General features: G+C 51.6%; 1 protein-coding gene across 1 annotated transcript in view; it reads right to left on the reverse strand.

The window, feature by feature from the left end:
* The window catches only part of LOC140429392 (spermatogenesis-associated protein 9-like), a 54,644-nt gene that overhangs the window by 15,158 nt on the left and 23,781 nt on the right, over positions 1 to 15,705 (reverse strand). Inside the window, exon 3 of the mRNA XM_072516316.1 lies at positions 6,276 to 6,494. Coding sequence (XP_072372417.1) covers positions 6,276 to 6,494 — 219 coding nt within the window. The remainder of the gene's footprint in view (positions 1 to 6,275; positions 6,495 to 15,705) is intronic.

Below are 15,705 nucleotides of genomic sequence, written 5' to 3' on the forward strand. Positions count from 1 at the left end.
ATGAAGAAATCACAATTCCCATACAGGATGTGCAGGATCACAGCGAGACTGACATATCTCAGCTCGTCTGCACAGAAGCACTCAACAATCAGAGGAGGGCTACTCATGAGTCCAGAGAGACCACGTCAATAGAAATCGTGAAGATTTTGACTGCAGAAGAGGAGCACCAAAAAAACAAAGGTGATTCAAATGAACCAGAAATAACTCCAGAAGAGGGGCACAACGAGATCACAGATGATTCAAGTGAACCAGAAATGACTCTAGAAGAGGAATACCAAGGAAGCAAAAAAGAGGAATCAAATCCACCACAAATGACTGATGTCACCAACATCAATGCAACATCAGATCATTCTCACAATTCTCAAGAAGAAACGCTCAATGTAACGGATAGCACAAAGGACACTGACACCAATAACTGTGACAATGACCCACATCATCCAAACGGAACATTCATTGAGCGCAACAGGAACAACAAAAAATGCAGGAAGCACAGCAGAAACAAGAACAACAGCAACAACGAAAACAACATGCAGCGCAACAAGAGCAACAACAACAAGAAGCACTACAGAAACAAGAACAACGACAGCAACATCAAAAATTACAAGCACAACAACAAATACTACAAGAACAACAAACACAACAAGAAGCATAACAAAGAGAGAAACAACAAGCACGACAAAAATGACACAAGGACGACAACAATAAGAACGACAACGAAAACGACCAAGAGAGAAACAAAAACAATGAAACAATGACCTGTACAACATGGTACAACTCTGCACATGAAGGACAATGCCACAGCACACTGCAAAACAATGGCAAGAGTACAAACATGCCATGGCATGGCAACAAATCTCACAAATTCACATTTGCTCCACAACAAACAAGAAACCAGCTTTCACGAACAATGACATACAGAATCAATACCACAAACACAGGAAAAAGTCCAGGTCAGACACAAAGATGTAACACAGAATCGTTACTGCAAGCAAAGGAAAAAAAGCATAAATCAGACAACAAAGTGATTCGACCATTCAAATACCTCATTGATGACTTCTTGGTTACTTAAACACAGGAACACTGATGACGTTCACAAAGAAATAACAACATCAACATCACCACTTCAACAACAGCGAAGAAAGCAACTCGACCGAACAAACTCATAAAGTATGGACTCAAAAAAAAAGTTTTAATTAAGATTGGACTCCTAAATATTAATTGGCTTTGTATAATCATCAAGATCATCACAACTTGTACATATCATTTGTTTACCTATTTCATGCAAGCAAAAAAAAAAAAAACTTAAGAGACTAGATGTATTAACATTTGATGGACTAACTCATTGATTTTATGTAATGCATTTGCAAACTGCATCCATTGTTTGTTCAATTTTCTTTGCGACATACAGAAAATGTAACATAAAAAAGGGGGATGTGGTGATCTCTATGTGTGCATGTACACAAGGGGTTAATGTGTAATCAGTAGCACCACATGATCACCGAGGGCCAGACCAACAGAGGTATAAAAGGCAAACACATTGGGTCTCTTTCTCTCTCTTGGGTGCACTGTGATCAAAGCAACAGCAGACTAGTTTAGATGGCCAGTGGAGTTACGTGTAGTTACCATAGTTAGATCTTGTTAACCTTATCACTAGTATCAAAGTTAAAGTAAAGAACTCATGCAATTATTGTTATAGTTACTCAATAAACCTTTTGTTACTACTGGAAGAGTTCAAATCTTCTTCATCGGGATTCAGAATATCTCATCACTAACCAAGGATTGAGTAGCACATGTTACCTACCACACAGGTAACAAAACATGACCCACTCAGAAAGATTAAATATCTCCCTTTGACACTTAATGGCATGAACATCACTGCATCCTGGCGAATAATCAGGAATTCAGCTGAACATTAAATGGCGCGCAGATCAGAAGTTCTTCTGCGGTGCGTCAATTGCGAATCTGGCGACTCCCAAAATCATCTTCACCATGTGTACAAAGCACAAGCCTGGAGTATGATGAATACTCTCAATTTTCTTGGATGGGTGCAGTTGCAAAGAAAACCAGGCTGCTCAGCACCAACTAGGACAAAGCAGCATGCTTGATGGACAGACTAACCACCAACTTACACCCAATCCCTTCAGTACTGGTACACCTCTCACAAAATCACAGAATTGTTACTGCACAGGAGGACATTTGGTCCTTTGTGTCTGCACCAGCTCTCCAAGTGAACATTTCACCGAGTGGATTCTCTTGCCTTCTCCCCATAACCCTGCAGACAATCATCTAGTTCCCTCTTGAATGCCTTGACTGAACCTGCCTCCACCAGATTCTCAGGCAGTGTATTCCAAACCCAAATCACTTGCTGTGTGTAAGTTTTTCCTCATATTGCTTTTGTTTCTTTTGCCAATTACTTTAAATCTGTGCCCTCTTGCTCTCGATCCTTTTACGAGTGGAAAGAGGTTTCCCCCATCTGCTCTGACCAGACCTCTCCTGATTTAGAATACCTCGATCAAATCTCCTCTGTCTTCTTTTCTCCCAGGAAAAATAGTTCCAATTTCTCCAATTTTACTTCAAAATTGAAGTTCTTCATCCCTAGAACCATTCTCATAAACCGCTTCCACATGTTCTCCAATGCCTTCACATCCATACTAAAGTGTGGTGTCCAGAACTGTATGCAATACTCCAGCTAAGGCCTGATTAGTATCTTATACATCATCTACATGGTGGACCACAACAACTTGCTAAGGTTCTAAGATCCGCCACCTAGAAGGATAAGGTGCACAGGCCCTAGAAAAGCATTGCAATGATGTTTACTCAACGAAGCCTGAAGTAACTGCTACAAAAAGCACCAGAGCACATCCCTTTACTCATGTTCTTGTCTCTTGAACATCATTTGCAGCTTTGACATGAAACACACTTCTCCCTCAATTTGTTACCCATTCTACAACAATACAACACATTAGCCCTTTTCATTCTCCATGAATGTGCCATGATTATGTTTAAATAAGTTGGCATTAAATAAATGACTTTTTCCTGTATGACTCTAAACTCCATGACAACCAAAGCAAGACATAATCTTGCATTCTATTTCATAATAAAGTCCACAGTGAACAAAAGTCAATTCATGATTTCTCTGGGTGAGTAAACGGCTTTCTCTCATCTGTTTGAATATGTCCCTTTGAAATTCAATGGCATTGCCATTACTCAATTCCCGATCATCAACATCATGGCAATCACCAGGAATGGACATAAGTGCCATGGCTACCTCAGCAGATCAGGGGCGTCATTCTCCGACCCCCCGTCGGGTCGGAGAATGGCCGTTGGCCGCCGTGAATCCCGCCCCCGCCCCGCCGAAGTCTCCGCTCCCGGAGATTGGGCGGGGGCGGGAATCGGGCCGCGCCGGTTGGCGGGACCCCCCGCTGGATTCTCCGAAGTCCCGCCCAGGAATTGCCTGTCCCGCCGACGTAAATCAAACCTGGTATTTACCGGCGGGACCAGGCTGCGTGGGCGGGTTCCGGGGTCCTGGGGGGGGGGGGGGGGGGGGGGGCGCGGGGCGATCTGACCCCGGGGGGTGCCCCCACGGTGGCCTGGCCCGCGATCGGGGCCCACCGATCCGCGGGCGGGCCTGTGCCGTGGGGGCACTCTTTCCCTTCCGCCTCCGCTACGGCCTCCACCATGGCGGAGGCGAAATAGACTCTCCCCACTGCGCATGCGCGGGAAACTGACAGCGGCCGCTGACGCTCCAGTGCATGCGCTGGGAAACTGACAGCGGCCGCTGACGCTCCCGCGCATGCGCCGCATTTTCACGCCAGCTGGCGGGGAAACAAACGCCATTTCCGCCAGCTGGCGGGGCGGAAATCCCTCCGCCGTTGGCCTAGCCCCTCAATGTTGGGGCTAGGCCGCCAAAGATGCGGAGCCTTCCGCACCTTTGGGCCGGCGCGATGCCCGTCTGATTGGCGCCGGCTTTGGCGCCAGTCGGCGGACATCCCGCCGTTGGGGGAGAATTACGCCCCAGATGTTCTGTATTCTGTGGTGTCCCACCTGCCACGAGACTGGAGATGTTTTAAAAATTCATTTACGGGATGTGGGTGTCGCTGGTTATGCCAGCATTTATTGCCCATCCCTAGTTGCCCTTCAGAAGGTGGTGGTGAGTTGTCTTCTTGAACCACTGCTGTCTTTCAGGTGTAGGTACACCCAGTGTGCTGGTAGGGAGGGAGTTCCAGAAGTCTGCCCCAGTGACAGTGAAGGAACGCCGCTTTACAAGTCAGGGTGGTAAGTGACTTGGAGGGGAACCTCCAGGTAGTGAGGTTCCCAGGTATCTGCTGCTCTTGTTCTTCTAAATGGCAGTGGTCATAGGTTTGGAAGGTGCTGTCTAAGGAACCTTGGTGGGTGACTGCAGTGCACCTTGTACATGGTACACATGGCAGCCACTATTCATCAGTGGTAGAGAGTTTGAATGTTTGTGGAAGGAGGAGCAATCAAACGGGCTGCTTTGTCCTGGATGGTGTCGAGCTTCTTTAGTGTCATTGGAGCTGCATTCATCCAGGCAAGTGGAGAGTATTCCATTACCCTCCTGACTTTTGCTGACGGTGAATAGGCTTTTGGGTGTCAGAATGTGAGTTACTCGCCTTAGGATTCCTAGCCTTTGACCTGCTCTGGTAGCCACAGTATTAAAATGGCGAGTCCAGTTCAGTTTCCAATCAATGGTAACACCCAGGATGTTGATTGTGGGGGATTCAGCGATGGTAATGCCTTAAATGCCAACGGACGATGGTTAGATCCTCTCTTGTAGGAGGTGATCATTGCCTGGCACATGTGTGGCGCGAATGTAACTTGCCACTTGTCAGTCCAACCAAAAGTGAACTGAGCTTTGGCTTGTCTGTCAAATCCTTTGTTCCATCCGTTATGATTCCCACCATGGGTGGGACCAGAAAATCCCGGCCTGTATCTGAGGAAGACTATCTTTTTAAAAATATATATCTTATCACCAACATGTGTCAAAACAGGTTACAACACATAAACACCCTGGGAAACATACTTTCTGGACAAATGTTTCTCCTTTTTCACCCTCTCCCCCTCGCACCCCCCCCCCTCGCACCCCCCCCCCCCCCCCCCCCGCCGCACCCCCCCCCCCTCGCCCACCCCCTCCCCTGCGACGAACAGCTCCTCAAACACGGTCACAAACATCCCCCACCTTTTCTCAAACCCCTCTGTAGAGCCCCTTAACTCATATTTTATCTTCTCCAACTGCAGGAAGTTGTGCAGGTCACCCAACCATGCTGCTACCCCCGGTGGCGATGCCGACCGCCACTCCAGTAAAATTCGCAGCCATGCAATCAGAAGGGCGAAGGCCACGACATCGGCTTCCTCCTCCCCAGGAGCTCCGGCTTCTCTGAAATCCCAAATATCACCACCAAACAACCCGGGTACACCTCCTCCTCCGCTCCCCTGGCTAAGACCGCAAACACTCCCGCCCAGAATCTTTCTAATTTTTCGCAACCCCACAACATGTGCGTGTAATTCGCTGGCCCTCGCCCACACCTCTCACACTCATCTGCTACCGCCTGGAAGAACCCACTCATTTCTGAGGAAGACTATCTTAGCCCTGGAAGTTGTGGCGCTCTGGATTCACCAACATGATACCAGGGCCAGACTGGTTAAAACAAAATGAGGACAGATTGTTTAAACGTGATGGTATTCTCTTGATTACAGCAGATTGAGGGGTGATCAGATTGAGCTTTTTCAAATCTTAAGGATTTGATAGGGTGGATGAGGAGAAATCATTTCCACTAATGAGGGTTAGTAATGCAATGGGATGTAACAATGTTAAAGTAAAAGGTAGGTCATTCAGGAAGCAGGAGGACAAAAGAAAACTGGAACTGTCTTCCTCCAAAAGGCTGTGGATGCTGAGCCAATTGGAAGCTTCAATATTGAGAATTAATGGTACTAAAGCATTTCCCTTACCGTTCCTTGTGGAATCTTGCTGTGCACAAATTGGCTGCAGTGTCTGCCTACATTCCAGACATGACTATTTCAAACTTATTTCCACTGACTATAAAGTGCTGTGGGATATCCTGAGGCTGTAAAAGATGCTGAATGCCAATTCTTTCTTTCTCCTTTCACCTGCAGCTGTTGCAGTTTTCAGCCAAAAGTTTTTTTTAATACAGACTGCCCTCCAATTTCTTAATTAATCATTCTTCTGCTTTGAGCCCTGACCATTACAAACAGTAATCTGTCTCACAGTAAATACCATAATAAAGCAGATTTCCTACCAGGTGAGATGGTTTGATTTGTGCTTTGGCTATCATCAGTTGTTGGGAGTTGCGGTGCAGGTACCCCATTTTCGGAAGGAGCTGAGTCCGCAGATGTTGAGGTGTTGATCTGCTGAATTTGGAGATATTGGTCATTCCATTAGCAAGGTCCTCACCATTGTGTATGCTCATGACTTTAGACATTATGCTTCTCGATCTTTTTAATACTGGTTCTCTTTTCTGTGATGAAATAATACTTGTCAGTTAAAGATTTACAGTTTATGCGCACGAGAAACTGACTTGCGCTTGTAAAATCTGTTGACGTACCTTCCATATCCGCATATTGACTGTAGACACCCTAAGTTGACTTTTCTGAGTAAGATTTCACTGCAGCTGATAGTTGTAAATGTTTGCAGTGACGTCTGCAGGATTGTGCAAATATGTTACAGATGTAATAACTTTGAAAATGTGCAGACATAGTCCTGTAACTGCAAAAGTTGCATAAACTGTTTTATGCAGAGTTACATTTAACAAAAAAGTCACAGGGTCGGATTCTCCGTTCTTGTTGACCCCGGCGCAGGATTTGTGGAGTTCTACGACAGCAAGATTGGCCCGCACCTGGACTGATTCAGTGACCATTAAGGGGCTAGCACCGGTGCCACATAGAACACAATCGATTCCATTGAGAAACGGTGCGGGACTCGCCAGATTCGCGATTGACACTCAGGAGGCCGATGAGCTGCAGCCGCATATATACACTGCACTCCCCGCACACCATCCCAGCCAACAATATGGCAGCGAGGAGAGCGACCCCAAGATTAACCGAAGCTGAGCTGAAGACCCTCCTGGACACAGTGGAGGAGAGGTGGGCCAGCCAGTACCCCGGCCAGGAAGGAGGCTGCTAGCCTCCACCATTCACCATGCCTGGGTGCAGGTGGCAGAGGCGGTCAGCGCGGTGAGCAACATCGTCCGGAGCAGCCAGCAGTGCCGTAAAAACTGCACAACCTCCTCAGGGTGGCAAGGGTGAGTAGGCAGCACTGTGCCCCTGGCACCATCTCCTATCCCACACATCCGTAACCCCATCCGTAGGGCTTTTGAACCCCCTCGCACCAATTGCCGGCACCCATACCGACCGCCATGGTCAGGTGCCCTGGCCAATGAAGCCACCAGCTACCCACCCCCTGGGCTGCATATGTCAGACTCTCTAACGCTTTTTGTTTTCTGTTCCCCCCACGAGAAGGCTGCCTATAACCACTGGGAGTGGGAACAGATTGGAGGGGGACCATGAGACCTGCTGCAGAGTGGAGGGCCCTTGACATAATCGGTGGGCCCAGAGAAAGGGATGGAGGTCGGTGTCGGGTGAGGTAGTGAGACCCCGCTGAGTTCCAGTACCCCATGACATGTGTCAGCTCCCCCAACACCACCCTCATACCACCTCCACATCTCTCATCCCACAACACCCTCGCCCCCTCACCCCCACACCACCCTCATACCACCTCCACACTACTCTCTTCCCACAGCACCCCCACCCCCACATCACCCTCACACTCGCACCAATCCCACACCACCCTCACCCCCACATCACCTTCGACAGCACACCCACACCCATATCACTCCCATACCCCCACTCCCTCCGGTCCGCGGTCTAATTATGTCTCTCTTGTGTCTTGCAGGAGTTGCTGGTGATGGGGTGGGCCCTTGTGGTGTCCCCCGCCCCCAGCCATAGCCGTAGCCAGAATCCCAGGTGCCAAGCAGCAACAAGGATACCCCGGAGCTCCAGTCCGAGGATGACATTGATTTTCCGTCACAGCTGTCTCCAGCACCCTCCAATATCCCAGAGACACTCACCTCGGTTGGGCACTTTAGAAAAGAGACTCGTGGGACACTATCTGTTGCGCACCCACACATGCTCCAGTACAGCAGTGGAGGGAGGAACTCCCGAAGCCGACCCCAGGGATTAGCTGCCATCCAGATGGGATTCGGGCTACAGGAACGACAATCCCATCGATCGTGAAGATACAGTCGCAGAGCCAGGGATTACGTGAGGGATTGTCGGCGAGCATCCAGTAACTGCAGACACAGGTGGAGGAGTTCAACTGCTTGCAGGAGCAGGAGGTGGTGGCAACTCCTTGTGCTCCATGGCCACGAGATGCAAACCCTGGCCGAGATGGCAGCCGGCCTCCAGGACTGCCAGCGCCAGGTGGCATTGGAGCCTCAGGGGATAGTTCCACTTGTGCCCCAGTCCTATGGAGTAGCCTGGGGGGCCATCGGGTAACCTGTGGGCGAAGAAGGTGATGGGGCCCATGCCGATAACTTCCGCAGGGGAGGTGCAGAACACCGCAGCACCTTGGACTCCCTCCCCCCCCCCCCCACCACCCTCTGTTCCTGGTGGGCAGCAGGCAGAACAGGGCGGCACCTGAGCAGCAGGGCAGAAGTCACAGCAGGCCCGGTTGCCACTCAGGCCAACACCACATGGGTGGTGTCCACGGTGGATGCCTTGGGGAAGAATGTTTCGGCTATGGACCAGCATGTTCAAGGCCCAGGCAATCTGTTCAGCAGTGGCCGAGGTCCAGGACAGGGCTGCCCTCTCACAGGCAGCCATGTGCCAGAGCCACTTGGACATTGCAGTGGTGTTCCTGAGCATGGCCCAGTCACAGTGGGCCATGGATGAGAGCGTTGGCGGCATCCATGATGGCCCACATAGTGAGGTGTCCCAGTCCCAGAGGGAGATGGCGTAGTCACTCGCTGATGTGGCCACAGAACCAGAAGGTGGTGGCACAGTCGCAGCGTGATGTGGAACCAGACAGAGGTGGTCCACTCCTTGTGCTCCATGGCCACGAGATGCAAACCCTGGCCGAGATGGCAGCCGGCCTCCAGGACTGCCAGCGCCAGGTGGCATTGGAGCCTCAGGGGATAGTTCCATTTGTGCCCCAGTCCTATGGAGTAGCCTGGGGGGCCATCGGGTAACCTGTGGGCGAAGAAGGTGATGGGGCCCATGCCGATAACTTCCGCAGGGGAGGTGCAGAACACCGCAGCACCTTGAAATCCCTCCCCCCCCCCCCCACCCTCTGTTCCTGGTGGGCAGCAGGCAGAACAGGGCGGCACCTGAGCAGAAGTCACAGCAGGCCCGGTTGCCCCAGAAGACGGCAGCCAACGGGTCCCTCACCGCAGGGCAGGAGTCACAGCAGGCTGCCTCCACGTTTGCTGTAACATCTGGGGAACCACCTAGATGTAGGTGCGAGGGGTGGGTTGATCTGGTCTGATCGTAGAGGGGGTGCGGGGGGGGGGGAAATGGGCGAACATTGGGGGTGGGCTTGGCTCAGGGATCGCAGTTCAGCCAGTGCTCACCAGTCTGGTGTGCCAGCACCATCCCACCCCCTCCCACCTCCGCCAGCCCAGGGAATCAATGGGGCCGTGTGATGGAATGGCCAGCTCGCATGCAGGGATCACCCAGGTGGTCGGTGGAAAGTGTTACCATGGGGAGGAGTCAGATGTTGTCAAACGATGCGGAGTACAAGAGTTCATCGCAGAGCAGATCATCATCATCCTCCATCCCATGCACCAGACCTGGTGTTGTTGCCAACACCCGGCCCGCACCCTGTTATGCGGCAGGTATGTATCAGGATGGGGTTACAGGCAAGGTTGTGATAGGCCGGGAGTGGGGGCGGGGGGGTGCGGTGTCCGTGCCAGTCCACCGCCCCACTAATCGGTCCTAGAGGCGATCAGAGCATGCCATGCATGTTGGCTCTAGTGCACACGTTGTGTGTCATCCCGTGCCTGCCTGGGCCCCGTGTCCTGTCCATCCTCACCCTCCCTGTATCCTCCTCGTCGGATGAGGACTGACATTTGTGACGATAAGTATATTGTCATCTGTATGTAAATAATAATATATGGATAACTTTTTTGTAGTTCCAGCATCCGACCACCAGGTGGTGTGAGTATGCAGACACGTGACCCGGACACACCAGGAGGAGGTGTTAGTAAGGAGTTTGTAGCAGTCGCATATTAGAGTAGCTCTGTAGTACCTTAGTTAGACCATTATTTCCAACTGTATTAATCTTAGACATTTAAAAAAAAAAAAATGTTTATTCAAATTTTTCCAACAAACTTTTCATAACAAATTCCATAACAAAAAGAAGAAAGAACACAGACACCACAATCAAAAATAATAAACCACTTATACATTGGGTTTCTCCTGCATATATTAACCCCCCCATATGACATTCAAAAGTACCCTTGGGGAACCCCCCCCCTCACCCGCCCAAATATCCCCCCCCGAAAGAGACCCCCCCCACGGGTTGCTGCTGCTGCTGACCTCCTCCTAGCGCTCCGCGAGATAGTCTAGGAACGGTTGCCACCGCCTGAAGGACCCCTGCACAAACCCTCTCAAGGCAAACTTTATCCTCTCCAACTTAATGAACCCTGCCATGTCATTTATCCAGGCTTCCACACTGGGGGGCTTCGTGTCCTTCCATACTAGCAAGATCCTCCGCCGGGCTACCAGGGACGCAAATTCCAGGATACCGGCCCCTTTCGCCTCCTGCACTCCCGGCTCATCCGTTACCCCAAATAATGCCAACCCCCAACTCGGCTTGACCTGGTCCTTCACCGCCTTGGACGTAGTCCTCGCAAGACCCCTCCAAAACCCCTCCAGTGTCGGGCACGACCAGAACATGAGGACGTGATTTGCCAGACTCCCCGAGCACCTCCCACATCTGTCCTCCACCCCAAAGAACCTACTCATCCTCGCCCCTGTCATATGCGCTCTGTGAACAACCTTGAATTGTATTAGGCTGAGCCTGGCGCAAGAGGAGGAAGAATTAACCCTACTCAGGGCATCAGCCCACAGACCCTCATCTATCTGCTCCCCAAGCTCCTCCCACTTGCCCTTTAGCTCCTCTACCGAAACCTCCTCCTCTTCTTTCATCTCTTGATAGATCGCCGAAACCTTGCCTTCTCCGACCCATACACCCAAAATCACCCTGTCCTGAATCCTCTGTGCCGGGAGCAACGGGAATTCCCTCACCTGCCGCCTCACAAGCGCCCCTCACTTGCATATGCCTGAACGCATTTCCCGGGGATAACCCAAACTTCTCCTCCAGCGCCCCTAGGCTCGCAAACATCCCATCTATAAACAGGTCCCCCATTCTTCTGATCCCTGCCCGATGCCAGCTCCGAAACCCCCCGTCCATCCTTCCCGGGACGAACCGATGGTTCTCCCGAATCGGGGACCAAACCGAGGCTCCCACCTCGCCCCTGTGTCGTCTCCACTGCCCCCAGATCTTCAATGTTGCTGCCACCACCGGACTCGTGGTGTACCTTGTCGGCAAGAGCGGCAGCGGTGCCGTCACCAGCGCCCTCAGGCTCGTGCCCCTGCAGGACGCCATCTCCAACCTCTTCCACGCCGCCCCCTCTCCCTCTATTACCCACTTACGGATCATCGCCACGTTGGCTGCCCAATAATATCCGCACAGATTCGGCAGCGCCAGCCCTCCCCTGTCCCTGCTACGCTCCAGAAACACCCTCTTTACCCTCGGGGTCTTATTTGCCCACACGAAACCCATGATGCTCCTACCTACCCGTTTAAAAAAGGCTTTGGTAATCATAATGGGAAGGCACTGGAACACAAAGAGAAACCTCGGGAGAACCATCATTTTAACCGACTGCACCTTGCCCGCTAGCGAGAGTGGCAGCACATCCCATCTTTTGAAATCCTCCTCCATCTGCTCCACCAACCACGTCAAATTGAGCTTGTGCAGGGCCCCCAGCTCCCAGCCACCTGGATCCCCAGGTACCGAAAGTTCCTGTCCGCCCTCTTCAATGGTAGGTCGTCTATCCGCCTTCCCTGGTCCCCTGGATGCACCACAAAGAGCTCACTTTTCCCTACGTTGAGCTTATAGCCCGAGAAGTCCCCAAACTCCCTTAGGATCTGCATGACCTCCACCATCCCCTCCACTGGATCTGCCACATACAGCAACAGGTCGTCCGCATACAGCGACACCCGATGTTCCTCTCCCCCTCGGACCAACCCCCTCCATTTCCTGGACTCCCTTAGTGCCATGGCCAAAGGCTCAATTGCCAATGCAAACAACAAGGGGGACGGGGCACCCCTGCCTCGTCCCTCGGTACAGCCGAAAGTGCTCCGACCTCCGCCGATTCATAGCCACACTCGCCACCGGGGCTCTATATAGGAGCCTGACCCAACTGATAAACCCCTCCCCGAACCCAAACCTCCGCAGCACTTCCCAAAGATACTCCCACTCCACCCGGTCGAAGGCCTTCTCCGCGTCCATAGCTGCCACTACCTCCGCCTCTCCCTCCACCGATGGCATCATAATCACGTTGAGGAGCCTCCGCACATTAGTGTTTAGCTGCCTGCCCTTTACAAATCCCGTCTGGTCCTCATGAATCACCCCAGGGACACAGTCCTCAATTCTCGTAGCCAGCACTTTTGCCAGCAACTTAGCATCCACATTGAGGAGCGAGATCGGTCTATACGACGCACATTGCAGCGGGTCCTTCTCCCGCTTCAGAATCAGCGAGATCAGCGCCCCGGACATTGTCGGGGGCAGGGTCCCCCCCTCCCTTGCCTCATTGAAAGTTCTCACGAACAACGGGCCTAGCAGGTCCACATATTTCCTATAAAACTCGACCGGGAACCCATCTGGCCCCGGGGCCTTCCCCGCCTGCATGTTCCCCAATCCTTTAACCAGCTCCTCCAACCCAATTGGCGCCCCTAAACCAGCCACCTCCTGCTCCTCCACCCTCGGGAAACTCAGTTGATCCAAAAATCGTCGCATCCCCTCTTCCCCCGCTGGGGGCTCAGATCTGTACAGCTCCTCATAGAAGTCCTTAAATACCTCATTTACTCTCACCGCACTCCGCACCGTATTCCCCCTGCTTTCCTTAACTCCACCTATCTCCCTCGCTGCCACCCTCTTATGGAGCTGGTGTGCCAGCATCCGGCTCGCCTTCTCCCCACACTCGTACGTCGCCCCCTCCACTGTGTTTTCTTCCACTGTGCCTCTGCTTTCCCTGTGGTCAACAGGTCAAACTCCGCCTGGAGGCTTCGCCGCTCCCTAAGTAGTCCCTCCTCGGGGGCCTCTGCATATCTCCTGTCCACCCTTAAGATCTCCCCCACCAACCTCTCCCTCTCCCTGCCCTCTCTCTTCTCCCTGTGGGTCAGTTCGCTGTCTCCTCTTTTAAACTCTGTGCATCTCCCTCTTAATCTGAAGGTCCTCTCCAACCTTCCATGGTTGAATAGGATACATACAAGCAGCACGGTAGCATTGTGGATAGCACAATTGCTTCACAGCTCCAGGATACCAGGTTCGATTCTGGCTTGGGTCACTGTCTGTGCGGATCTGCACATCCTCCCCGTGTGGGCGTGGGTTTCCTCCGGGTGCTCCGGTTTCCTCCCACAGTCTAAAGATGTGCAGGTTAGGTGGACTAGCCATGATAAATTGCCCTTAGTGTCCAAAATTACCCTTAGTGTTGGGTGGGGTTACTGGGTTATGGGGATAGGGTGGAGGTGTTGACCTTGGGTAGGGTGCTCTTTCCAAGAGCCGGTGCAGACTCGATGGGCCGAATGGCCTCCTTCTACCCTGTAAATTCTATGATAATGGAGATTAACTCTCCCCTGACCACCGCCTCCCAGACTACCCCCACCTGCACCTCTCCGTTGTCATTGGCCTCCAAGTATCTCTCAATGCACACCCGCACCCTCCCACACACCTCCTCATCCGCCAGTAATCCCACATCAAGACGCCACAGCGGGCACTGGTCCCTCTCCTCTCCTAACTCCAGCTCCACCCAGTGCGGGGCGTGGTCTGAGATGGCTATGGCCGAATCCTTCCACTTTCGGGATTAGCGCCCTACTCAAAACAAAAAAAATTTATCCGGGAGTAGGCTCTATGTACATGGGAAAAGAATGAGAATTCCCTGGCCAGGGGCCTAGCAAACCTCCATGGATCCACTCCCCCCATCTGGTCCATAAACCCCCTAAGCACTTTGGCTGCAGCCGGCCTCTTCCCAGTCTTGGATCTGGAGCGATCTAATGCTGGATCCAGCACCGTGTTGAAATCCCCCTCCCCATTGTCAAGGTTCCTGCCTCCAGGTCCGGAATCCGACCCAGCATGTGCTTCATAAATCTGTCATCATCCCAGTTCAGGGCTTATATGTTTACCAGTACCACCCACACCCCCTGCTAGCTACCGCTCACCATCACGTATCGACCCCCATTATCCACTACAATATTCTTGGCCTCAAACGACACCCGCTTCCCCACCAATATTGCAACCCCTCTGTTCTTCGCATCCAGCCCCGAATGGAATACCTGTCCTACCCATCCCTTTCTCAACCTGACCTGGTCTGCCACCTTCAAATGTGTCTCCTGAAGCATGACCACGTCTGCCTTCAGTCCCTTTTGTAGCTAATAAAACTAAGGCTAATAAGAGCAACATTTTGGCGACTCTGGTGGGACCCGACGTAGAAGTGGAAAACCACTCCGGGAGAACCCCAGAAATTTGAATAGAATCCAATAGGAAGCATAAACAAAAAAACCCACAAGTGTTCAAGCGGTTCTGGTTAATAATTCACAATTCGGAAGTGTGTGTATGCATGCGTAACTAACAGGGTTATAAGGTAAAACTGATAGATTTTGTTGCGTCAAAACTGTCGGAAGTCTGTATTTTCGGAAATTAGCGCAAGCCGTACACGCAACTACGACACCACCTTAGCCCCCTATTCCAAATTTGAACGTAGCGAGCAGATAAGAGAGATGGCCATGCAGGCAATGCAGGCAATGCAACTCCTCATGAACCCCGAAGAATTTGCGGTCGCACCGATCAGCAGCGTTAGAGTGGGACAGTGTCCCATTTGGGAAGTGGAAATTCGCAAATTTCAGCAAGGCAAAGGATGGCCCGTGTGGAGCGGTTTCTGTAATAATGACGACTCAGGTCCCGGAAGTATAGGGCATACTTGGTGGGAGAACATGAGTGAAATCCATAAGAAATGCTTAGCGAAAGCGCGCAAGCCGATGGCAATCGTGTCCTGCATGGCACAATTGCGAGGCACAGAGGAGGTCGTCAGGACGCTCCAAAAAGAAATAGAAGGCATACATCGTATGAGTAAAATCGATGTATGCGAGATGGAAAAAGAGAACCTGGAATTGAAAAGGCAGTTAGAAGCCAAGGACGAAGAGGTGGCTGACGCCAAACGGGGTCACCAGTCTTGTCTGGCGCATTTAAGCAGTTTTCAATCCCAGTATGAGAAGGCTTATCAGGACATGCAGCGTGCCGTCCTGGTTAAGAAAGAGACAGAGAAGCAGGTGGAGACGCTACAGAAGCAATGTAGTGATCTCAAGGCAGCCTTGAGAGCGCTCCACGCCACAACAACGGAACAAAGGCAGAGTACCTTAGACCATGTGAAGTGCCGAAAGCAGATTGCAGAC

Source organism: Scyliorhinus torazame, chromosome 9, assembly GCF_047496885.1.
Source record: "Scyliorhinus torazame isolate Kashiwa2021f chromosome 9, sScyTor2.1, whole genome shotgun sequence".
Classification (NCBI taxonomy): Eukaryota; Metazoa; Chordata; class Chondrichthyes; order Carcharhiniformes; family Scyliorhinidae; genus Scyliorhinus; species Scyliorhinus torazame.